This window comes from Rasamsonia byssochlamydoides (assembly GCF_041956645.1).
Source record: "Rasamsonia byssochlamydoides strain NRRL 3658 unplaced genomic scaffold VTN77scaffold_31, whole genome shotgun sequence".
In the NCBI taxonomy this organism is placed as follows: domain Eukaryota; kingdom Fungi; phylum Ascomycota; class Eurotiomycetes; order Eurotiales; family Trichocomaceae; genus Rasamsonia; species Rasamsonia byssochlamydoides.
In genome coordinates, this window is record NW_027192414.1 from 41,317 (window position 1) to 65,301 (window position 23,985).

Here is a 23,985-nt window from a genome sequence, read left to right on the forward strand (position 1 = left end):
CAGAGACTTGGCTCTTTTTGCTGCTTCCTACTGACCGTTGGACGGACTTTCTTTTATATAACGATGGTCGATAGCACTCGGTCGAGTATCTGATCGGCCGATGTTGTTCGGTCTTGGTGCCTTTTTTCAAGGACTTGACTCACCGCCTCTAAGTGAGCATTCAGCATGGCTTCTCAGAAGTCACCAGAGAACTCAAGTCCCTCCGCGTCGTCTATATTCCTACCTCTTGGACGTCGCGGCTCCTGGACCTCCCTGTCAACGCAGGCTGAACGGGAGAACTTGAACGAGGCATTGGACCAGATTCATTCGGCGGCTTATCAGTCAGATTCTCTCACCGTTTTTAATGAATTTACCAATCCTCCATCTTCATCATCGACGGCGGAAAATGATAATCCTCCGAATGATGTTAGCGGCGGGCTCAGCGGGTTATATAGTCGCTTCCGAGCGTCAGTTGGAGGTGTGAAGGATATCGTGGGAGGTTCAGGAAGGCCATCGGATGGGACAGCCGTCGAGTCACCCGCGGCCAAAAGTCCCAGTGCCGATAATACCTCTTTTAGTGCCACGGACTCTCAGCCATCGCACCCAAACTCAGTTCAGGGGTCGAAGGTTCATTCTCCGGTGGTGAGAACCGCGTCACCGGCACCCGATGGTTCCAATGTAGGTGCAGCACCCAAAGGGCTCAGACTCTCTTCGAAGCCGGCGAGCTTGTCTTCAAAGGCATCCGCATCCTCAACACCAGCAATAAAATCCCCTGTCCCAGCTCTTACAAAGACGGCGGATCCGGCAGTAACCGAAATCAACGTGAATGCCGTCAGAGATGGTCTCCTCAGTTCCAAAAGCAACCCCGGTGGTTTCTCATCGCACGCATTCCAGGGTGTAGATCAACCAAACGCTGACAGGAATGACGGCTCGCTCCGTTCATCATTGAGTGAAAGTTCAGGAGGACCAAGCAGCCAAAGGTCTTATTCTCCGGTCTTAACAGGCAAAGCATACAACAACCCGTACAGGGATGGGCCGTACAGGGATGGGCAGGGGCTTTCCGACTCGGCTCAGACCCACAGAGCCGGAAGTGAGATATCTGATTACGACAAACTGAAGAAGTCAGGATCAGGAGTTGCTGATCGTCGTGACTTGCCCGAACTCGATACGTCGTTCCCTTCCACTTCTCGGAAGGGTAGACAGCTCGATAACACCGCCCAAGACACGCAACCCCTTCCAGAAGGGAATCTAGCGACAGCTTCATCGAGCTCCTTCACCGCAGAGGAATCTACGGCCCCAACTTCTGCAACCAACAGCCTGACCAAAGTATCCAATGATGGAAGTTCTGTTCAAGATGGACGTACCCCCACTACTCTTGGGACTTCAGTGTCTCTTGCAGACAAGGAACCAAGTCTTACGAATTCCCCAAGAGCTTCGGCCGACAGACCACGAGACAAACTGGCTCCTTGGGTGAGTCAGAATCGCTTACCGGGCTATGTTATGTCTCGTGCCTCGTCGAGCGACACCGCAACGACTCAGTCAGCTGTCCTCGAACATTCCAACAACCAGCCTTCTCGGAATAGACCTCCGATGAAAAGTACTGACTCTCAGCATAATTTCTCACAGCTGAGAAGCAAGCTACTTAGCAAAGAGTTTTGGATGCGGGACGAAAACGCGAAAGACTGCTTCTTGTGTGGAGAGCCGTTCACCACGTTTCGACGGAAGCACCACTGCCGCACCTGTGGCCAGATCTTCGACTCAAAGTGCACCGTGTTGATCCCAGGGGCTGAGTTTGGTCAAAGTGGTTCCATTCGTGTGTGCAAACCGTGTGAGGGCATGATCAATTCCCGCGACGATGACTCGTCCGACTTCTCGGACAATGAACAGAGTCCTGTTGTCTTGAATAACCGACTGCCCGAGCTACAGTCAAGTGGGATTAGTGGCCGTCTACATGGGGATGATGATGATACCTCCTCGGTCATGTCTCAATCCATTGAACATGTTATGAAGACGCCAACTATGGCAATTCCTGCGACGAGACGCACGGCTGAGGGCAGTAACCGCCGCTCGGCCGTCCTGGAGATAGACTCGGACCACCCTTTGGCCCGACCAACTTCGTCCAGATCTCTCAGATCATCAGCCGGTTTGAGGAGTCATTCAATGGGCCACAAACGCCACCATTCGCGACAACAGTACATACGGAGTTTCAAGTCCTATCATGAGGACAGGGCACCATTTCAACGGCGTCACCTGGAAGATATTAACCAAGGGACACGGCTGCCCGCTTTTCACAGAGATAACATCATCGATCCGGATTTGGCGCAATATCTCTCGGATGATGCCTCTAGCGGCGATGAGCAACCGAACCTTCTCTCAGTTGCGTCCGACGGTAGCTTATCGAAGGGTGGAGGTGACAATGAGAAGGCTACATTTGGTGGCTTTCTTGCTGCTGTCAAAAAGGGCCGATCTCGGCTCGGTGACCGCAGCATTGCTAACGGGATAGCCTCTACGCGGGATGCGGATGATGGTAGCATTAGTAGCTCAAGAGCTGTGAACCTGCCACGGACCACGCGGCGGCGCAATCTAAGTATTGCCAGTAGTATTCACCAGCGATCATCCCCGCGACCGTCCAAGGATAACACGCTCGCCTTCCACGACCATCCTGGCGTAAGCCCGGAGCATTCTACCGGTGTCAGCTCAGGGAGCGGTTTCAAAATGACAAGAAGTTCGTCCATGAGAGGAGCGGGTGCCCCCGCCGTTGAGCTAAATAGGGCCAGTTTGGAACACGTCCGTAAGCTGCTTCGACAGCTCTTGAAAGACTCCTCAGTTCCCCATGCCAGCAGCTGGGAAACGGCGCTGTTGCCTATCCTACTCAAAGCCACTTATGATGTGGAACCGGATGTTCAACGCGGTGACGACATGGACATTCGCCACTATGTGAAGCTGAAGAAAATCCCTGGGGGTCGACCAGGCGATACGTCATACGTTTCAGGGCTGGTCTTTACCAAAAATCTCGCGCTGAAGAGCATGCCTCGAAGTATTGCTCACCCGAATATCCTCATCATCACTTTCGCACTTGAATATGCTCGTCATCAGCAGCACTTCATGAGCCTGGAGCCAGTAATTCGGCAGCAGCGTGAATTCCTAGAGAATCTTGTCAGCAGGATTGCGGCGTTACGTCCTAACCTCCTTCTCGTTGAGAAAAACGTTTCTGGTCTGGCACTTGAGCTGCTCGAGAAAGCGAACATTGCTACTGCCTACAACGTTAAACCATCTGTACTCGAGGCTGTTTCGAGATGCACACAGACAAGAATCATTACGTCTATGGATAAGCTTGTCACAACTCCAGCACCCACCGGTCATTGCGGCAGTTTCGATGTTAAAACTTATGTCCATAACGGTCGCAGAAAGACGTACATGTACATTTCCGGCTGTCCCAAGGAACTCGGATGCACCATTGTTCTGCGCGGTGCCGACAACGATGTTCTGAGAAAGGTCAAACGGATCACAGAATTCATGGTTTACGTTGTCTATAACCTGAAGCTCGAGACCTGCCTGATCAGGGATGAATTTGCACAATTACCGACATCCGATGACAGCGCTAGAAAGGGAGTCCAGGGCGCGGATAAATCCGGTGGTTCAAAGTTAACCACTTCTAACGACTCCTCCGCGGATCAGAGTACTGTTTCACGGTCAGATGCGCCTGATAAAACTCGAGACGGGGCCATCGCCACTGAAACTGAAGTGCCTGATGACGTACCGATGCCCACATTCTATGAAGACATGGTTCAAAAGCATGAGACGAAGATCCTCTCCGCTTCTCCCAGCGTTAAATTCGAGCCTCCCTACTTGCTCATGCGTGCGCGGGAGCTGGAGCGTAGACTTGCATACCTAAAACGTCTTCGTGACCGGGATCTTTCTGCAGAGAAGGATCAGGCTCAAGATGAGCAAAACAAAAATCAAAAATTCGTTCTAATCACCCCGGAAATGATCCATGAATCACCTGATGGCGCTTCGTCGAAGGTGAGGGAGGTTCTACATGCGGTCCACGATGCGGAATACGACAGAGCTTTGCACAATTATCAGACCCAAAAGCGGCAGTGGGAGGCATATCTCTCCGGGAACTCGAACCTATTCGATCCTTACGCGCATCAGAATATTGTCGTCCTCTATAGTTTAGTTTGCACCACTACCTCCATCCCTTGTTCGGGTCCCGACATCTTTGCATTGGACTTCTACAATGAACATGAGAGTGACAACCGGGTTTTCGAGGCGGATTGCACCCTTGGGCAATATGTAGAAGATCTCTGTCTGGAGGCGAATGCTGTCTGTCAGATAAATGGCTGTGAAAAGCGAATGTTTGAACATCATCGTCAATACGTCCACGGGCAGGCCCAAATCAGTATATTCGTCCAACCTTACCCTTGCAAACTTCGGGGCTTACAGGATACTATCCTGATGTGGAGCTGCTGCAAGGTTTGCGGCAATGAGACCCAGGTCATGCCGATGTCTGAAAACACCTGGAGATATTCGTTTGGAAAGTATCTTGAGCTTTCTTTCTGGAGCAGGGATATTCGCGTCAGAGCCGGTGTTTGTCCTCATGATATCCATCGGGATCATCTTCGTTTTTTTGGTTTCAAAGACATGGCTCTGCGAATCCAATATGATCCTATTACCTTGCTTGAGATCATTGTTCCGAGAACCCGAGTCACTTGGAAAGTTGACAACGATCTGAGACTGAGAAATGAAATCTACAAGAAATCCGAGCACCGTATTACCAAGTTCATGGCGTCGGTTAAGGCTCGCCTGAAGAGCATTAATGTTGAAAGTGTGATGCCAGAGAAGGTCGAAGCTTGCAGAAAGGAAACCGAAATTCTCATGAAGAAGGCGAACGAAGACCATGCTAGCTTGATAAAGCAGCTGCAGGAAAAATATATGAATTCACGGTACTGGGAAACCATCCCTCTGAATGAAGTCCTTCGGTCTGTGCAAGAAAAGGTGGTCGAATGGGATGTTGCGTTTGCGGAATTCGAGAAGAATTTCTTCCCGTCGGAGAAAGACATCAGACGGCTAGCGACTTTACAGCTCAAAAAGCTCTTCCTTGACAAAGAGGCCTCAGTGACTTCTCTTACTTCGGCTGAAGAACCCCCGACCACTCCAACGGAGCCTGGGGCGGATGAAGCGAACGAGACTGCCGAAAGACCCAGACCAGTCCGTCGCATGACACTGTCTCCCGAGAAGGCTCAGAACGTTCTTGTTTCGGTTGTTGAAGAACATTCCGGCAAAATTAATACGGAGGGAACCGAGGGAACTGCAGACAATGAATTACCTGCGCAGACAACTAGTACGGACCAAGCAGGAGAAGCATCTTCTCTCCAGCCGGATGCCGCAGCACAGGAAGATGTTCAGCATCTCGACCTCGCCATTCCATCCAGCTTTTCGGAAGAGGTTAATGCCTCGGCGCAACCTTCCACTGAAGGGTTAGCTGATTCAAGACCTGCAACGCCATCCCTAGATTCTGACAAGCTCAGCAATCCTCCATCCCCAGAGGTGTCAGCACTCCCAGAAAGAGTTCAAAAAACGGACACTAGCAGTCAAACCGAAACTAGCCAGCAAGCTCCACAAGCCACTCCACCGCCTTCGGGGATCCCCAGACTCGCGGAAGCTGGTGCGCGCCGCGGTAGAAAGCCCAGATCCCCGCCACTATTCCGAGCGTACTCTCAGCCTGTTCAGTCGTCGAGGGAGAACAACAGTAACACTGGTCCTATGGCGGCCCTTAAGTCTGGCTTCGCCAGCTTCAACAGCAAGGCCCCAGGAGCTCTCCCGAGCCCTCCTCATGACTCGAAGTCCAAGCTCGGTGACAAAAAGATCCCCGAGCGTCTTGGATTGAGTGCATTGAAGTCTGGAAAGTTAACGCCGGGCCACTCATTCATCCCCCGCTCGGTTCCGAATAAGAGGAAAAGTCCTCGGGTCTCGAGCTTAGCCAGACACTTTGAGCAACTGAGCCGTGAGTTTGAAAAGGAGCGGCAGCGTGAACGAATGCAGCGAGCGGCGAAGAGTAAACATTCACGAGCATACCCCATGGCGTCATCGAAACCAATCGTCGAGGTGTATAAAAACGTCAGGGAAGCAGTCGAGGAGCGGGAACCGTCTGGCGAAGGAGAGGACTTCTTCTCCAAGGCTGCCGAGGAGCCCACGCGAGAAAGCGAGGAGCTCTCGCGGACTGATACGAATGTCAGCAAAGAGCTTGTTCCTGAACCAGCGCCAGCGACACCGGCGGAACCAGAAGAGAACGTACCTGCTACCAACGAGGTTGTCTCCGAAGCCGAGGAGGGACAAAGCGATGAGGATCGAAACCTTGACGAGGATCGAAACCTTCCCGACAATGTTCCTCTTCCAGACACCCCGGATGAGCTGGCAAAACTCTCTCCAGAAGACGACATCGACTTGAAAGAACTGCCAAAGCATGAACGGAGCACTTTACTGAAAATGCTGACAAACTTCTGGGCTGAGCGATCCGCGAGCGGATGGCAACCACTCGATTATCCACTGAAGGTGTCGGACCATGTCTTCGCTGACTCTGATATTATTGTTCGCGAGGATGAACCCAGTTCTTTGATTGCCTTTGCTCTTGGCTCCCAGGACTACAAGGAAAAACTGGCGAGTATTCAAGAACATTACAACCGGCTAGATGAACAACAGGCTCCTTTGGAAGGTGATGCGGAGGCACAGAACGAAGCCCGCGTGGAGCACGCGCTGCTTAGAGCCACCGGGACCCATCTCAAGTATCAGTTCCAGGAAGGTCAGGCGAAGATGCTTTGTAAGGTGTTCTATGCAGAGCAGTTCGATGCTCTACGGAGGAAATGTGGGGTAGCGGACCGCATCGTTGAATCACTTTCTCGCTGCGCGAAATGGGATTCCAAGGGCGGCAAGACCAAGTCGTTGTTCCTGAAGACGCTTGATGATCGTTTCGTCTTGAAATCTCTATCTGCCATCGAAACGCAGGCCTTCCTCAAGTTTGCCCCGGCCTACTTCCAGATCATGTCTGAGGCGCTTTTCCACGAGCTACCGTCGGCCATTGCCAAGATGTTTGGTTTCTACCAGGTCATCATTAAAAACCCGGCGACCGGTGTCGAGTTCAATTGGTTCTTGCTGGTGATGGAGAACCTTTTCTATGATCGTGTTCCGACGCGTATCTTTGATCTCAAGGGTTCGATGAGAAATCGCAAGGTTCAGAGCACTGGAGAACGCAACGAGGTGCTGCTGGACGAGAATATGGTTGACTTTATCTACGAGACTCCATTGTTCACGCGGGAGCACTCGAAGAAGTTGCTCAGTCAGAGTGTGTGGAATGACACGCTGTTCCTGGGCCGACAGAACGTCATGGATTACTCGTTGATGATTGCCATTGACGAGCCTCGCCAGGAGCTGGTCGTGGGCATTATTGATTGCATCCGGACATACACGTGGGATAAGAAATTAGAGTCGTGGATCAAAGATCGTGGATTTGCTGGCGGCGGCAAGAACCGGCCCACGGTGACGAGTCCGAAGGAGTATAAGAGCCGATTCAGGGAAGCAATGGCCAGATATGTCCTTCAGGCGCCGAAGTAAGTGAGCTGTTGCAGTTATTGTATGTTTTTATCCGGAAACTAACTGGGTAATTGCAGCTGCTGGCACCAATTCCAACCGACATACATGGATCATCGCCGGATTGAGAACCACCTTAACCATGTCCAGACTCCAGCAGACACGGAGAACAACGAGAATACCAATGCTGAACCTAACGGCTCATGATTTACCTATATACGTCATGATACCCTATCGTAAATAATGGCTTGATGTGTTTACGAAGTTTGCTGTTGATTTGTTGATTATGAGGCTTGTTATATTCTGACCTCCGCATTCCTTCATGTACATTTTTTCCCCTTTGTCCAACAGCTGCTTCTGGTCTTATTACGCTTGGGAATAACGACTTTGCATCCTGCTGGGCGTTTTTTTTTTCTGGTTATGTGTTTGAACTGAACGATATGACACTATATATTGGTTGATTCTCATGTTGCATTTTTTTTAATCATTCTCGAGACGAAGTACAAATACCCTCCCTCACTTATATCCATAAGCATATATGCTAGGAATGGATACGAAGAGCTAGGTTGTTGTATAGACATGCCACCTAAATATTCGCATGGTCTGGCAGCTTTTCTGCTCAGGATGTCAGTAAGCAAGACCGAGTACTACTGCGCATACCGTAATAAAAGCTCTACGCCTAAGTGGAGATGATTCCATCCCCTATCTGTCCAGCACGACATACATACATACATGGCTCCTTGCAACTAGGAAAAAAAAAGACACAGCTAGTTACCTGCCTACCTAGGTATGTACTGTACTGCACCTACGCAGTGTCATGCATTACTAGAATTGTACTCACTTTGTTCCCCCTAATAATAATATAGGCCGCATGTAGTATGTACTGTACATGTACGATAATAATAATAACATCGATTGAATTCGTTTACCTATGGAGTATATACACCCCGATCTAGCAGTTCTAGTAGGTCCGATTAATTAATTAATTGATCCTCGGTGAGACGGTGAGAAAGAAGTTGATATAAAACCAACCACCCATCGACTGATCCCGGGTTGTTTTCGCCCGGAGCAATTCGGAATCCGAAACGAAGTTCGCCTGTCTCTGCCTCGGACCAAAGGGAAACAATCAATAATAATAACTAACCCGGCCCAGCAAAAGAACCACCAGCAATTTGAAGAATTTATTTTTTATTTAAGATGATGAAGTACTCGCAAAATCTAGTCTAGTTTTAACAATTATTTTTATTGGATTAAATCCGAGATTATTGATGATAATAATGGGTCTTGTTGTGTATACTCCGTCCTTTCTCCTGGTTATTATTTCTTACCCGAGGCTCACCACTACTAACTTGCGGACATCCCGATGGTGTTTGGTTTATTAGGTAACGCCCGAACGGGGACCTACAAGATCTTTAAAGATCCTTTAGAAAACAGCATTGATCTTTTTTTTTTCAACAAGTGTCTATTTAATTAAATCTTTTTACTCAGGGCCTTATTTATTCTCATTCTCTCGCTTTTTCTCAATTGAGGTCTTTTTTGTTGGAACAGTGCCTTCCCCCTTTCCTTTTCCTTTCCCTTTCCCTTTCCCTTATCCTCTCCAATGAGGATGGGTGGAGACTCAACTCGCTATTCATGCCTACAGTGGAGATTGGCATACTGACATACTTAACAGTGTTCTTCACTTTGTGACGTCTCGTTACTACCAACCAGCAAGATTATTCTATCTATTAAACTTGCAGCATAAAAAGGAAGCAACCGAAGTGAAGTGCTAATCTAATAACAGACACGCTGATGCGGAATCATAAACTCTTTAGATACCCAAGAAGAAGAAGAAGAGGGGGACAAAAAAAAAGCTAGCTTGCGCCATTTTGTTGGTTGGGATCATATTTCTGAATATGTGATGTGATGTGATGGGATGTCAACTTCGTCACAGGACCTGTTTCCATCATTACTACCGCCAGGGTTAACCAGGGTTGAGAGTCATGACTACCGACTCAGACTCAGAGTGGTGGTTGTATTATTAACCGGCAGCTGACAGCTAGTCAAGCTCTTTCTTCCTGGCAGGCATCTGATCAGTTTATGATCATGCCCTGACGCTCTCTGTCGACTGGTTGGACATTATTCCTTCACTCCGTGGCGAGACCCAGGTTCTCCTCCGCAGGGACCACACGAATAGTGTTGGTGTGGCCCTGGCCTCCACGCCAACCCTGCACACAGACAACAGTCTCGCCTCGGTTAATGATGCCGAGCTTGATACCGTTGGCAATACCCCACTTCAGACGACGGTCAACGTCCTCCTGCCAGATCTTGACGTTGAAGTCTGGCTTCTTCTCGGGGAAGAGGAAGGGATACACTCCCCGGTAGAGGTGGGAATACTAACGACTGGTCAGAAGGCGCTACGAAAAGATGTTACGGACAACTTACCCGTGATGCAATCGCATTGCGGGTGACCATGATGATGGGGCAGGCAGGGCGGTACTTGGAAAGCAGACGCGCGGTGTTACCACTGACACAATGTTAGCAGGTCGACGACAACAGAACACAAACATGATCATACCTGGTGGTCAAGACAACAATGGCGCCAGCGTTCAATTCCAAACTGGCGTTGACAGCAGCCATCGCGATCGCCTCAACAGTGTCTGCAGGACGAGGGCACAGGTTGCGAAGCTCATCAAAGACGCTGAAGTGAGGGACAGCGACCTCGGCCAGCAAACACGTCTCGTGCATCATGGCGACGGCCTCCCTGGGGTAGTTACCCTTGGCGGTTTCTCCCGACAGCATGACACAGTCGGCACCATCCAGGACGGCGTTGGCGACATCGGACACTTCAGCACGAGTCGGGCGAGGGTTATACGTCATAGACTCCAGCATCTGAGTGGCGCAAATCACAGGCTTGCCCTTGATGTTGCACTTGGCAATCATCATCTTCTGGGCGATGAAGACCTTGGGGGCAGGGATCTCGATACCGAGGTCACCACGAGCGACCATGACACCATCGGTCTCCTCCAGGATCTCATCGAAGTTGTTGACACCCTGCTGGTTCTCGATCTTGGCAATGATCTGGATTTCCTTGCCTTCCTCACCCAGAACCTCACGAATGTGACGGATGTCGCTGCCACGACGGATGAACGAGGCGAAAACCATATCAACCTTGTTCTTGACACCAAACTTCAGGTCTGCAATGTCCTTCTCGGACAGGGCGGGGAGATCGACGTCAGTGCCTGGCAGGTTGACACCCTTTCGGGAGGAGATGTTGCCGTTGTTGAGACAGCGCACGCGCAAGGTCTTGTCATCGACAATCTCGAGCACCTTGAAGGACAGGATACCATCATCGACATAGATGAGCTTGCCAGGCTCGATCACCTTGGTGATGTTCTTGTAGTCGACGTACCTGCAAGACGTCAGGTCAGCCAACTTCGATACGACGAAGGTTCGGAATGGCATGTCTTGTCGCAAAGCGAGGTTTCGAGACATACATGTTCTTGTCATCGCTGCAAGTCGCATATTTGTCATCCGTCGTGATGTTGAGCTCGTGGCCCTCCTTGATGGGAATGTCCTTGTCGCCCACCGTGTTACCGGTACGGATCTCAGGTCCTTTCTATGATCACCAGTCAACGCCCGATCAGTGACCAGAGTACAACCCAGCAAACTTACGGTATCGAGAGCAATGGCCAGAGGACGGCCGGGCTGAATCCTCTCGGCTTCCCTAGCGTTGTCGATAACGGATTGGTGGTACTGGGGCGAACACGGTCAGCGAACTAGTTTTCCGCGGAGATAGAAGTCGGCAGCACGAACCTCATATGATCCGTGAGAAAAGTTCATGCGGACGACATTCAGACCGGCTGTTGCATCGCGTCAGCTTCACAGGGGCAGTGTGGTCCGCTGCAATTTCGTACCTGAGCGGAGCTGGTTGATCATCTCGACGGAGTTCGTCTTCGGACCTGGAAACGATTTCTGGTCAGAAAAAAAGAAAAACAAGACAGGACCCGGCTGGCGCAGATGCGACAACATACCAATGGTGCCGATGATGGACGTGCGGCGGTAGTTTTTCGCCGGGATGACATCTGTACTCAGCTTGGAGTGCCATTCCAGCTTCATACGATTGCTGAGGTGGTCCAACGGGGTAGGGGTAGCCATGTTGACGGATTTGTAGATAGGATCAGGGATTGAAAACGACGCCGAAGCTCACGGGATCCGTGAGAGAAGAAAGAGAGAAAGAAAAAAGAATTGAAGGAGGGTGGAGGGGCTGAGATCAGACAGGACCACAAGGCCTTTTGGGGAGAGCAGGGGATATGAAGGTGGTGGTGATGGCGGGGGCAGACCGTGGGCGCGGCAGAAAATGTTGTTGGCCCAAGGCTAGATCGGGGACAGCGTCAAATGTCTAAGAGTAAGGTTACGGCCACTTTTGCCAGAGCCAAATCCGTTGACCGCACAAGGCCCGACCACAAGATGGAACAAGGCCAAGAAGCCAAGCAGGATGATCAATGCTTCTTAAAGACAAGCAGAACACTACGTAGTCTGCAGAATCAGGCTGTCAGGAAATGCAGGTGGCCGTGATACCTGTCTAGCATCCAGCGAGGGGTTGGTTCCTGGTGGGAAGCCGACTCCGAGACAGCCGTAGTCCGGAGCCCGAGACAGAGAGGGGCAATGATAGCAGGACAGAGGACTCGGGCGAGTAAATCTCACGATCCGAAGCATTTCTCGGCAGGAGATATCAGATAAAGTTTCGCAATAATAATTATTAATAGCTACGTAGGTCTCTAGCAGAGGAAACCTAAACGGATCTTCTCTCTGTAAGTTATTTTTTTTTCTCGAAGCGGATCTTGACAGGACAGTTTGCGCGCGGATGGTACGAATGCTGGCCGATGATTGGTCCAGCGGGAGTAAGCGAGTAACTTTATCGATAAGCACGGAGAATTGTTCATCCGAAATTGCATGGTCATGTGACATTTCTTGCCCTAGTGTTGTTGCCCTCCATGGAGACATTTCCTATTCAGGTCGTAAGCCGTCTCATATCACGTGGAGGAGTCATGATCACATGATGGTGGCAGGAGACTGCCACATGTTGCCCCGGTCCACCGATGTACTGACGATACCTGCCCAAGTAACTACTGCGACATTACGAAGACGAGGCTGCGATCGACTGTACAACTCAGAACTTACTACTTACTCGCCCGCCAGCGCAACTGTCTCTCTATACATATCACTCACACATCCCTCTTTCTTCTGCTCTTCTGTCTGATACACTTCCACAGACTCTCTATCTATCTATCCTAGGTTCTGCCCACCATGGTACATACACCTCACCTCCACCTACCCAACTACCTCGGTGCAAAGCTAACATGAGGCTCACCAGCTCGGTCGACTGACTCACTATGCATTTGACGCGGTGCTCAGTATGTTTCTCTTACCTTGCTTTGGAAGATATATATGATTGCAATAAATAGTATCTAACTAATCATTCCATTCTAGTCTCCGCCTTCCTCGCCGGCATCAAGCGATCCACTGGTCTCACGTAACTCTCCCTACCCCCTCCCTCCCTCCGTTCCCCTCTCTTTCGCCCCCGAAACTCCCTTGGTCACCATTATCCAAAGAATAGAGGAAAGGAAAGAGAACGACAGGCTAACCTCCACCGTCCCTCTTCGCCGCCCGTGCTGCATTGCATGCATGTGTGCGACGAACAAAACGGGGGACCCGTTCACAGCCCCAGTCTCAACTCGGACAAGATCACCGACAACAAGGATGTCAAGCGATGGCTCGAGAACTACCTCGGTGTTGGAGAGTGGATCATGGACCAGTCTGTTGCGGTGCTGGGCTCGACGAGCTGGTTTGAGCGGCGGCGTTGAGAGAGAGTAGCATGATACGAATGCTTCTCCTCTCTTTCGTTAGTTCGTTCGTTTGGTCGAAATGTCATTTGTTATTTTTTTTTCTTTGATGTTAGAAGCCTTTTCTGAAAGAGTCCCATCTACGATCCGTCCATCCGTTACAAAGGACTTGGGAACGCGTTCCCGCTTTGTTTCGACAAGTCGACTGACCCCTCGCGATACACACACCGAAATAACCCATACGACACGACACGACACGACACGACACGACACGACACCGCTAGCAGAAGATGAAGATGAAGATCGAAGATTGAAGAAGGGATGCTGATAGGATGCGATGCGATGGAATGGGAATTATTCTAGGGATCCGGTTGCAGTTTTGCATTCTTTTTCTTTTCTGTGTTCTGTACAGAATCATCCTCATTATCATTCATATAAACAAGGGGAGAGAGAAGGGGGAGATACGAAGGCGTAAGACTACACACCACACTACTGCCTGCGTGCTATGGCCCTCTTCTCTTTATGTTATTTTTTTGCTGATACGACTTTATGCTATGCTATGCAATGCAATCCGGCGTTGGGAACCTTGCTCATCTCATCTCATCTCTTTTCTACGTGTTATTGATTATTGATTACTGAAATCCCCCAATTCTACGATTTGATCGATTGATTGTTGCCATTTTTTGGTTCTGTCCGGTTTTCAAGAAAACTACAAAAATCTACAAATCTACAAATCTTTACTAAACTATTATTACGAGATTTTATCTCTTCCCCGAAAACGAGTCTAACTAAGCTGGACACACCACACAGTAACAACAACAACAATAACAATAGAGTAAGGGGGGAAAATGAATGCAAGCATGATTTTTTTTTTCTGAATTCGTAAATTAAATTAAAAGGTTCATGTCGATTCTTCATTGTTCATGTTTTTTTTTTTTGTATTCATGTCCTATTTTATTTATTGGACTCCCATGTTTGTTGAATTCCCCCAATCCCTGTTGCCCCGAAAAGACAGACAGTATGTGACCCGGAAAAAAAAAGAAGAAGACTGGCAAGGAGATGAAAACAGAGAGAGAAAAAAAAAGGTGGGAATGTGGGGGGAAATATATATACACGGGAATATGCATTGTTGTGTGTATGTATGTACAATTTCATCAAAAAAAAAAACGAGGAGTATCGTTAAAGGAAGCGTCTCAGCTACGTTGTAAAGTTGGGATGGGGATTGGGATTGCATCTGTAACACCTGGACCAGCAGCAAAAAAAAAAAGACTCCGTCTCACTCGCGAGATGATCCAAGCCCAGAATGACAGCGACTCAAACCGGTGATAGTTGATACCATATGGTGTAGTCTGTCGAGGGTGATGATGCATGGTGAGGATTTTTCAACTCTGCAACAACTTATCAATGTCGACCCGGCGGAAGAACGAGATGTGGTTCATCGCTTCCCAGAACTGGGCAATGCAATCGTGCGAGATGAGGATCAGTTGGGCGTCGATGAATTGATCTGCATCATTCAATTATTCAACCTGTCAGAAGAACTTGCAATGGAAAATAGCTTGTTAGAAACACTGTAGGACGCAACGCACCGTGACGGAAATTTCGCGACGCAATATGGCCCTTGCTGCGCACGATCCGGGCTCCCCGGAAGTTCTTTTCTTCTGCCACGCGGATCAACCCGTCGGGTCCAATGTCTTCAGCTACAAAGGAAATTTCACCGCGGGGAACGTTGGGATCGCCGGTCAGTTTGATCCCTTCTAGTCGACCCTGTTCGCCGACCTTGTCATCGTTGCTTGTGTCATTGCCGACGTCATTAGATCCAGAAGCAGTCAGACTCTCCTGAGGTAGGGAATCACCCCCCTCATTGCCATCCTCCAAGGACGACGACGCTGACGGGCTGCCGGCCGGGAATTGATCAGATTCTGGTCCTGATTCCGTTGCCTCCTTGTCTCGCTGGACGAAGAGGAGGAACTCGCAGCCGTGAAACGAATAATCACCCACCCAGATTCCCTGGTAGGGTTTCTCCTTGGTGGGCGTGTACAGCGCTGGGTCTAGAGTAGCAAACGTCGCTAGGTTTGCCTGGGTGCCAGCAGGGAAAATCGGTAAATCCATCTGGAAACGTGCCCATTTCCTGACGCGAAAGGCCGACTCAGACACCGGGCCCAGATCAGGCTGGTTATCCCACTGCTCCCCAGGACCATTCCCCCGGCGAGAGCAATACACTCGGTTCTCGCTCGGAATGGTGACAGGCGGCCACACCTGCTTCTTCTGAACCGCTGGATGATTCTCGGGCACGTTTCCGTAACACAGCAAAAAGGAGCTGTAGATACCCTGCGATTCCGCAGCCATGGGCATGCGAAACTCGCGATCGAGATACGGACGCTGGCGAGGGGGCGCGCAGGTGGGGTTCTCCAAGAGAAGAACCGGATCATCCAGCCAGAGCCGGACTTTGGGAGTAAACGTCTCCATTAAGACTGTGGGATCCCATTCCCACTGCTCGATATGCTCTGGCCCTTTCTCCGCAACCAGACGGAATCCCTCGATCACGCCTCTCCGGTTGTCGTAGCGCGCCAGGATCAGCTTCCCCGTATGCTCCTCGTCCGAGAACCAAATCTTGTTTCGGGGCACGAACCAGTACGGATGGTGTGCACTGTAGAGGCTGCGAAATGAATCAAAGGGACCGGGATCTTTGATTTTTACCGGTAGGTTCGCGTTCACCAGGTCCGCCCAGAGGAGATCGCTGTTGCCGTGCTCTGAGAGAGTCCGACACGTGGACGACACGCACGCCAGGTCCGTAGCTGACAGGTAGGATAAGATCTGGTGGAGGATCTCTGCAGGCAGGTCGAGGAGCGTGGTCCCCTTCGACGGAGACTCTGGATCAGATAACATATTGTTCCGGTCCGTCGCGGCGAACATGATGGAGAGGCCTGGAGCAGGTTTCCTGGTGCTGGAATATCGACTGCAACGGAGTAATCAGGCCCGTCCACAACCTGCGAAAGGTAGGAGCGAGCACGTTTCCTTCATTACGGGTCCGTCGACGAGCATGTGAGCTGTAGCATGGTTTCGAATGTGAGATTGGAAAAGAACTGAAAATCGGTCCTCCGGGAACCTGGCTCAACAGGAAGACAATCGGTCAAATAAGACACAAGACAGCCGTGGTGGGCTGCAGTTGGGAGGAAATTTGAGACTCAAAATGGCATCACGGGCGACGCAGCAGCAACAAAAACCGGAGCATGCTGCTGTCGCTGCTTTGTCTTCTGTGAAGAAGAATGATGATCAGATAATCAATCTGGAGGAAGGTTAGCAATGTCCGCGGGGTTCGGCCTTATCGCCGCGTTGGTGGGCGGGGAAGCTTCCCACGGGTCATTCTTCTCAATTGAATTCGACTATTCCTCAACGTAGATCATCAACTGGGGAGTATATAAATATGAAAGGATTTTCAGTGCAGAGCATTGAGCTGGGATTAGAACTGATTCTTCTCGTTGAACGGTCTCTGGTACGATGCGAAATTACAGGAAGCGTGGTCAACTGGCGCAGACCTAAGGCTGCAAGGCACCAACATACCACCGCATTTACTCAGTATACGCGTCGAAGGGACCATAACTAACCTATAGGTCTAATTCAGAATTTTTGGATATTTTTCTAATAATGATTTATCCAGTTAGGTAGGTATCACGTTTCATTAATCTGTTGAGGACTCAGATTTACCTTGTTCAACTCGTTCGATTTGTGCGTCAACGACGTCATTATATATTCTCTCTAGGCGGAGTCGCGGTGCAGGCGAACTGAGGCAAGGAGACGCATCAGGACACCACCTTGGGCACAAACTACGCGTCAATACCGTTTTAGCAATACGCTACTCTGTTTCTATACTGGCAGCAGCACTAAAATAAGCAAATCAGCGCGTGCAGAATGAGTCACGGTATGGATCAATCAACTACAATAGGCAATGACTATTGATTCAATAAAACGACCTAGTGGGGGGATGGTTAGACCATTTCGATTGCATACATATGCAATGCGGGAAGCTCTTTTAACTCAGAACGAATGACCAGTTTTCTACAAGAGTACAGAGTACTCCTTGTAGGGAGATATGCCAATAAGATGAGCCTCAACACGGCAGACCGTATCATTTCTGACGTGTTCACAAAACACCCAGCCCACGCGTTCAAGTAAAATCAAGAATAAAATACAATAGACCAATCACAACCAAGATCTCATCCTCCAATGGAACAATCAGCTGGGAGTATTATTGAGCCCCACATGGTGCTGCAGATATGGGTCCCCCGGTTTGTTTACCTTTCCGAATCGGGTAATATTGATCATGCTCGCCAATCGCCATCAGACCGCCTGGAATGGAGGGACTCGATGGGGACTGCTGCCTGCGTACTCCGCAGTTCATGATAATATGTCGCTTTCTTTTTGCTTGTGTTTCTGCTGAAATCAATCATCGGCCGTGAATCTCCGGCTTTTCTCTGAGGTGTGCGGAATCAACTCTCCGTTTGTTTGTTTACGTCTTTTCTGTTCTTACTGTATACTTATGTACAGTACCTTTCACTCGAAATCAGGCCTCAGGTTTCAAACCCACTGCGGGAATCCCAATCAATTCATCATCAGCACCTTGATAGGACTTCTTCAGCCGTTCTGTTATTCAACTTACGGTTAACAATTGGGCCTTCGTGTCAGCAGCAGACTGGAATAGAGCCGCACACAAAATACTGAAACTGTTCAAAGGTTCTCCAAGGCCAACTGGAGGCCATGGCGTCTGGTTCGCAATCCGGCTCTGCCGCGACTGGTCGCAAGAGAAGTCACAGCTCCTCACGTCCAGCCCGAAACGTCCAATCGTCAAACAGGAGGGCAACTAGAGCTTTGACACGGTTGAAGACGCGTAACAATGCTCATCTCACAGTCGAGGATCCTGTGGTACCTAACCCATCCGTAACCACGCCGCGAAAGCCACGGAAGAAAGTCCGCTTCTCGGATCCGGGTCCTCAGTTGAATTCCATGGCAGAGAGTGATTCCACCGGACTGACGCCGGCACTCCTGCGGACGTCCTTTGATGAATCAATCCCAGATCCTGAAGAACCTGAAATGCGAACACCTAGCCGTCGGGCGCGACGACAATCAGCTCCCCTTCCAGAAACAACCAAAATCCTTGACCCTGCATTCCCCATTGAGAAGACCACAACTCCAGCTCGCGTGTACCAGTTCACTCCTCTCCGCCAGCTTCTTGACCAGCGAACTCAGAGACGAATTCGACGTGTTGGTCTGAGTGATGAGATCAACAAAATCGAACGGGAGAAGAGAGCGGCTGCAAAACGTGAACAGGCACGAGAGGCAGAACTTGCTGCCTTAAAGCGAGAATTAGAAGCTGTCAGAGCAGAGAAGGAAGCAAACACCCTTATTTCCGATGGAGAGACAACGCTCTCCACTTTCCATAGAATTGAGAAACTGGAGGCTGAACTTCGACGCCTGCGAGAAGAAGCCTCGGCATGTGCGGATCAAGGGATCAATGATGGAAATGGCGAAGAGGACACCATCATGACCGATGACATGATGACTGTATCTACCTCTCCCGTTCTTCGAGCCCAAGATCAGTCGGACCATCTGCTGGCACTCGATACGTCACTATCCGATGACGAACAGCCGGTGACTATGGACGCGTCGATTCAGGTTTCAATGCCAGACCCTTCCCAAGAAGCCGAAATGCGGTCCCTGTCTCGCGACCTCGAGGCTGCTAGAAAAGAGAAACTCAATCTCTTCAATGAATGGAAAGCTCAGATCACTTCCACAAGCTATGGCAGCACGTGTTCTTCTCGGGCCTCTTCGCCTCCTCCGGACTTCATGAGCCAGATTGTTCCAACCTTAAAGGCGGCTCTCACCCGGGCTTCTGATGCTTGTCATGAACTTGATACAGTACGAAGGGAGCTCTCCGATATGGGGTTTTCCGGTTCCAATCTGGATGAGATCATTGCAGGGGTGCGCCATAGCTTCCGATCAGCTCGGATAGAGCTCGAGCGGGCTGTGCCTGGAGAGACTGCTAATGCCAGCTTGAACAACGGACATGCTACCCTGACGGCTTTAGTCAAGCGAGTCAAACACTTGGTGCAGGACCTGCAGGGAGAGCGCAGGCGCCACTCGAACCTCCTAAGCCAAGAAAAGGCCTTGCGCAGTCAATTCGACACGTGCCTGCTTCGGTACGAGGCAGCATCGAAAAAGATCCAGCAGCTGGAGGAGACTATCGACACGAATGCTGGCGATATGCTACATGCGCGAATGCGGATCCAGGAACTCGAAAGCGAAGCTAAGGAAAAGGACATTGGGATTGACAGATTAAACGCGGCGTTGGACAAATATCACAACGAGGTCAAGAGCCTTGAAGCGATTGTCTCCAAGTTGGAGTCGGAAAACGCGTCCTTGAAGAGCTCGTACACGCAGCAAATCTCCGACTTGGAATCGAAAGTCGCAGCCGAACAAGACGGGAGGCATGCTGCGGAATTGCTTGCTTTTGAACGCGAAAAGAGCATTGCTGAACTGGAGGAAGTCGTTCAGCAAAATCGGATTCGTGTCTGTGACCTGATCGCCAAGGTCGAGTGCCTGGAGAAAGAGCGCAAGGAGGTGGTCGAATCGATGGAACAGAAGGCCGCACAAGAGGTTGGATCCTTGAACGTCCGCCTCTCAGAATTGACAACCGCTCTCGAAGCGGCCAAGTTAGAGATTGACAAACTGCGTCGCAAAAACTCGGGTCTGGAAGACCGGATCTATATGGAGACTGAGGCCCGCGAGAGATTAATTCATAATATTCTGGAGGCCATCAACGCAGAAGGTCGAAGCGCGAAGGTCCGTACCGCGAATTGGAAACTCAAGTCTGACGAGCTGGAATCGGAACCACTCCTGCCTGGAAGCGAACCCATCAGTCCAGTTCGGGCGAGCACGAACAAATTTGCTAATGTCCAGATTGGTCGAGGCAAGAACCGGAGGAAGAGACTCGATAGCGGGATTGGGATTCTTACTGAGGAAAGCGACATTAATGAGAATAATGACGACGGCTGTCAAGTTGAGCCTTCGTCAGATTTCGATGTGGCTGGACCTGTTCCCAAGTCAGATGCTGATGTTGTCGATGCAGACTAGACTGGGTGGGTGTGCGTATTTGTGAGAGTCAGGTGAACTTTGGGGATGGTGACAATCCCTTGACGATATTGGTTTGCATTCTGCTGGATGTGCCACTGGCTCCTTCCTTTTGCCGTTTCCCTTTGTCTAATTGTATCATTATCAGAATCGCACCTTTAACAGATGTGCGGATTTGATTTGAACTGCAGCTGGGAACATTGCCATGAGTATATGGAGGTAATCTGATCGAATTATATTAATTTTATTTTGATTCCTTATTAGAACCACACTTTGGCAGAGAGTGCTTTCAAGAGGGAGGGGAAGTAAAGACACCAGTTATATACAGCGTATAGCCGCTATTCAACTCTCGAACTTCTATTTGGCTGCTGCGGTTAGTATAAATGATTTGAGCCTCAGGTGGGCTCCAACTGCATATAATGGAAGAGGCGTTGCATACCTAATGATGCAAGGAAGGAAGAGTTAATCCAATTAGAGAGTTTTTCTTAGGGCCTAGGGCCCAGGGCTAGGGCTGGCCATCTTTCCTTCCCGAGAATGCTGCCAGCTAGGCCATATACGCACTTCCTTGCTCCCACAATCACATAGCTACTTGCTACCTGGAGGATATTGTTCTACTACCGTGAACGTATTTACATTTGCCAGAGTTAACCGAGTTGAGAGCAGCGAATGGATAAGGCAGAAAACACATGTAGAGACGATTTGGAGCTTGCATATTCAGTCTGATTTCATGGTAAAGAAACAAGTCATAATAATAATACATCAGAGAAATCATGATACATTCCTCGTTATCAACAGCCGTAAGGTCTCTGCTCGGCCTTTGAGTCCATACTTCATCTATGTACAGGACAATCCCTTGGAATCAGCACCTCGTCCGTCCCTCCCCCAGGACGAGGGTGAACTTGGCTGAGCTCAACGAGAGCATCCAATTCTGCGATTTCCATCTCAAACAGAAGAGACTTAAACTTCCGTCAGGTCCAGCTGCAGGAGTCGTCGTCCCTCTGTTTGAGATGGCCCTTGCAGAATTGGATGCTCTCGTTGAACACAGCCAATCTCGCCCTCGTCGCCCGGTAAACTCGCTTCAGCCTCCACTTGACCCTGGTCCGAAAAGCGCCCAGGGACTTCAACTGCCAGAACCGGCACGTCTGCAGCAGCGGAGGCTCGCCGCTCTTCCACAGCTCAAGCCGAACGTTCAGCCGCTGGGTTTTTGGCAGGCGTCTGAGGATGCTCTCCAGCGGCTGCAGACGTGCCGTTAGTTCCTCGTCCCACACGCGCATGTATGCCGATTCGAAGAAGATGTGCGATTCGATGCGGCGTAGGTATTGTCTGGTTTTGATGGGCTGGAGGGCGAGGAAACGGATTGCGTTCTGGATTGGAATTGAAGTTTGTCAGTTGTTGATCACGTCTTTTGTGTGTCAAACTAGATGGAAATAGAGAATTAGGAAGTGAGAGAGGAAAGTAGATAAAGCATACCTTCTTGTTTGCCCTGGACTTTGGGCAATACAGAAACGTGTTCTTGCTCCAGAACACCCATAACGCTGTCTCTCTCACGGCTTTTGAAGCGGACAGCGGCGCCAGGTCGCTGCGTGTGATGGTTGTCCTTCGATAGGGGAGAGGCCGGCTGCCGCCGGTCCCGTCTTTCCCCAAAATGTTAAACGAGGAGAACTAAGGACAGGAAGCATTCCATGTTACTGTGATATTCTCAGTTAGATAAGAATATGGTACGACCTCAGGCCTTCATTGACAATGGTATCTACCGGTTCCTATTACAGCACGTCAATATCCAAACAAGGCGCAAGACCGTACAGAAGATTGACCAGATGGAGGCAGATGTCAGTTTTGTGTTCCTTCCACCAAAAGACCGAACTAACTGATATAATATCAGAGTTCGCTTCGTTTGATTGCGGTCCTAAGCGAGGCGCTGCGAGCGCAAACGAGAACGCAAAATGAAGAGCTTTATAGGACCAGAGAAGCGATGGAGAAAGCTCAGCTTGAACTTGATGCATCTTCAGCCCCCCCCCTTCTCCTTCCTTGCTGATTACCGCGCTTTTTGCTTATGATTCCCGTCTCTGGATGTGTGATTTGATTCGCGTTTCCCGCTCTGCCCGCCAGTTTCCCCGCGTCTTCCTAACTGACACCTTTGGAGCTTTGTTCTGAGCGGCCATGGACCATGCCTTACGAACGCTTGTGGAACGATTTCTTGACCTTGTCCTGCTGCGGAACGTCAGGAGATTGTAATGGGGAATGGGAGATGTTATTATTGCCTGTGCCTGAGAGGCTGGGCATCTATGGCAAAATGCTGCAGCTAGACGATGCTATTATGCCCATCTGTAGGAGAGTCTCTTTGCCAATGGGGGAAATGCCTAACCCCTGATTATGATTTCGCCTGGCTAAGCTCGAGACACATCATGCATCCCTTAGCACCCTTTGTGCATTTGTAATTCACTATGCATTAGCCTCAAGTGGCTAATGGATTAATCTTATGCCAGATATGATACCATGGGTATGTGATTAGCTGAGTAGCAGTAATAGAACTGCGCAGCCGGTTAGGCTGCAGTAAAGGACATGCACTTGCTAAGATGAATCCAGCCAGGTCCATGGCAGGGAAATCTATGACTCAATCCTCTTTGATTTGTTCTCAATATAATGGAATCTGGCTCCCAGCTCTCCTGCATTATAGAAGTATAAGGGGGCTGGCTTAGCCTATAGCCTGTATTGCCTTAAGGAAATAAGAAAGGGCTAGATCTGCATTAGAATGGTTCTCCTCTAGATGATGACAATGTCTAATTGGGTGCTTTGAGGATTTCTTATTATAGAAATGATAAAACAAAGATAACCAGTCTATTTAAAGCTTGCTCATTAACTCTAAGGGACATATAGATTTACACATGACTATCTAATATAAAGGTGTTCTACTGAATATATCCCTGCAATACTGTAAGCCCTCTTAGCATATTATGTATTAATATATGGGGCCTTACTATAATAATCTCCCATACCTTAACCTTGCTTCTTAGTAGGGTCTATTTTTTTTCTTTTCCTATAGTAAATATATGATGCCTCTGTTATATTTTATTGCTAAGTCCAGAGATCTTCTCTGTCTTTTATATTATCCCAAAATATATATTTAGTTAAGATTCTATTCAAAGTAAAGCTAGTTATATTACTATGTCTCCCTTATAGATCTAAATTTGTGAACCTTAAGCACTTTATTGTAAGAACCTCTCCAAACTTTTATGCTAAGAATACATTCCAGATTAATGAACCTGACTTTGCCCTAGAATGGCTACAAAAAATAACCATACCTAATATCAGATCCTTATGCAAACTTTAGATTTATATTTATCTAGTATATTATAATAGATCCTGGCCTAATTTTCTAGATTAACCCCCTAATAAAATAATATGGTATAACCTCTTTAATAAGCTAGTAACAGAAGTGGTCAGCTTATAAGAGATCTTTATATACCTA

The 23,985-nt window shown here is 49.3% G+C and overlaps 6 protein-coding genes across 6 annotated transcripts; 3 read left to right on the forward strand and 3 right to left on the reverse strand.

Annotated features, from left to right (window-relative positions):
* Nucleotides 1-165: 165 nt before the first annotated feature.
* VTN77DRAFT_4497 (uncharacterized protein) lies at nt 166-7,773 on the forward strand (the record flags this gene model as incomplete). The annotated part of the gene is made up of 2 exons (XM_069420562.1): nt 166-7,586; nt 7,647-7,773. 2 exons carry the CDS (start codon nt 166-168, stop codon nt 7,771-7,773), a joined length of 7,548 nt encoding a protein of 2,515 aa, XP_069277670.1.
* Nucleotides 7,774-9,692: 1,919 nt separating this feature from the next.
* VTN77DRAFT_4498 (uncharacterized protein) lies at nt 9,693-11,703 on the reverse strand (the record flags this gene model as incomplete). Its single annotated transcript, XM_069420563.1, has 8 exons — nt 9,693-9,941; nt 9,991-10,072; nt 10,124-10,957; nt 11,043-11,164; nt 11,221-11,301; nt 11,362-11,408; nt 11,463-11,507; nt 11,580-11,703. 8 exons carry the CDS (start codon nt 11,701-11,703, stop codon nt 9,693-9,695), a joined length of 1,584 nt encoding a protein of 527 aa, XP_069277671.1.
* A 1,152-nt stretch (nt 11,704-12,855) lies between these two features.
* On the forward strand, nt 12,856-13,412 carry VTN77DRAFT_4499 (uncharacterized protein; the record flags this gene model as incomplete). Its single annotated transcript, XM_069420564.1, has 4 exons — nt 12,856-12,858; nt 12,923-12,962; nt 13,039-13,081; nt 13,271-13,412. The coding sequence occupies 4 exons, from the start codon at nt 12,856-12,858 to the stop codon at nt 13,410-13,412; spliced, it is 228 nt and encodes a 75-aa protein (XP_069277672.1).
* Nucleotides 13,413-14,773: 1,361 nt separating this feature from the next.
* VTN77DRAFT_4500 (uncharacterized protein) lies at nt 14,774-16,304 on the reverse strand (the record flags this gene model as incomplete). Its single annotated transcript, XM_069420567.1, has 2 exons — nt 14,774-14,895; nt 14,978-16,304. 2 exons carry the CDS (start codon nt 16,302-16,304, stop codon nt 14,774-14,776), a joined length of 1,449 nt encoding a protein of 482 aa, XP_069277673.1.
* Nucleotides 16,305-18,146: 1,842 nt separating this feature from the next.
* VTN77DRAFT_4501 (uncharacterized protein) lies at nt 18,147-20,519 on the forward strand (the record flags this gene model as incomplete). Its single annotated transcript, XM_069420568.1, has 1 exon — nt 18,147-20,519. The coding sequence occupies one exon, from the start codon at nt 18,147-18,149 to the stop codon at nt 20,517-20,519; it is 2,373 nt and encodes a 790-aa protein (XP_069277674.1).
* Nucleotides 20,520-21,484: 965 nt separating this feature from the next.
* Nucleotides 21,485-22,799, reverse strand: VTN77DRAFT_4502 (uncharacterized protein; the record flags this gene model as incomplete). Its single annotated transcript, XM_069420569.1, has 3 exons — nt 21,485-21,880; nt 21,987-22,150; nt 22,697-22,799. 3 exons carry the CDS (start codon nt 22,797-22,799, stop codon nt 21,485-21,487), a joined length of 663 nt encoding a protein of 220 aa, XP_069277675.1.
* Nucleotides 22,800-23,985: the final 1,186 nt, after the last annotated feature.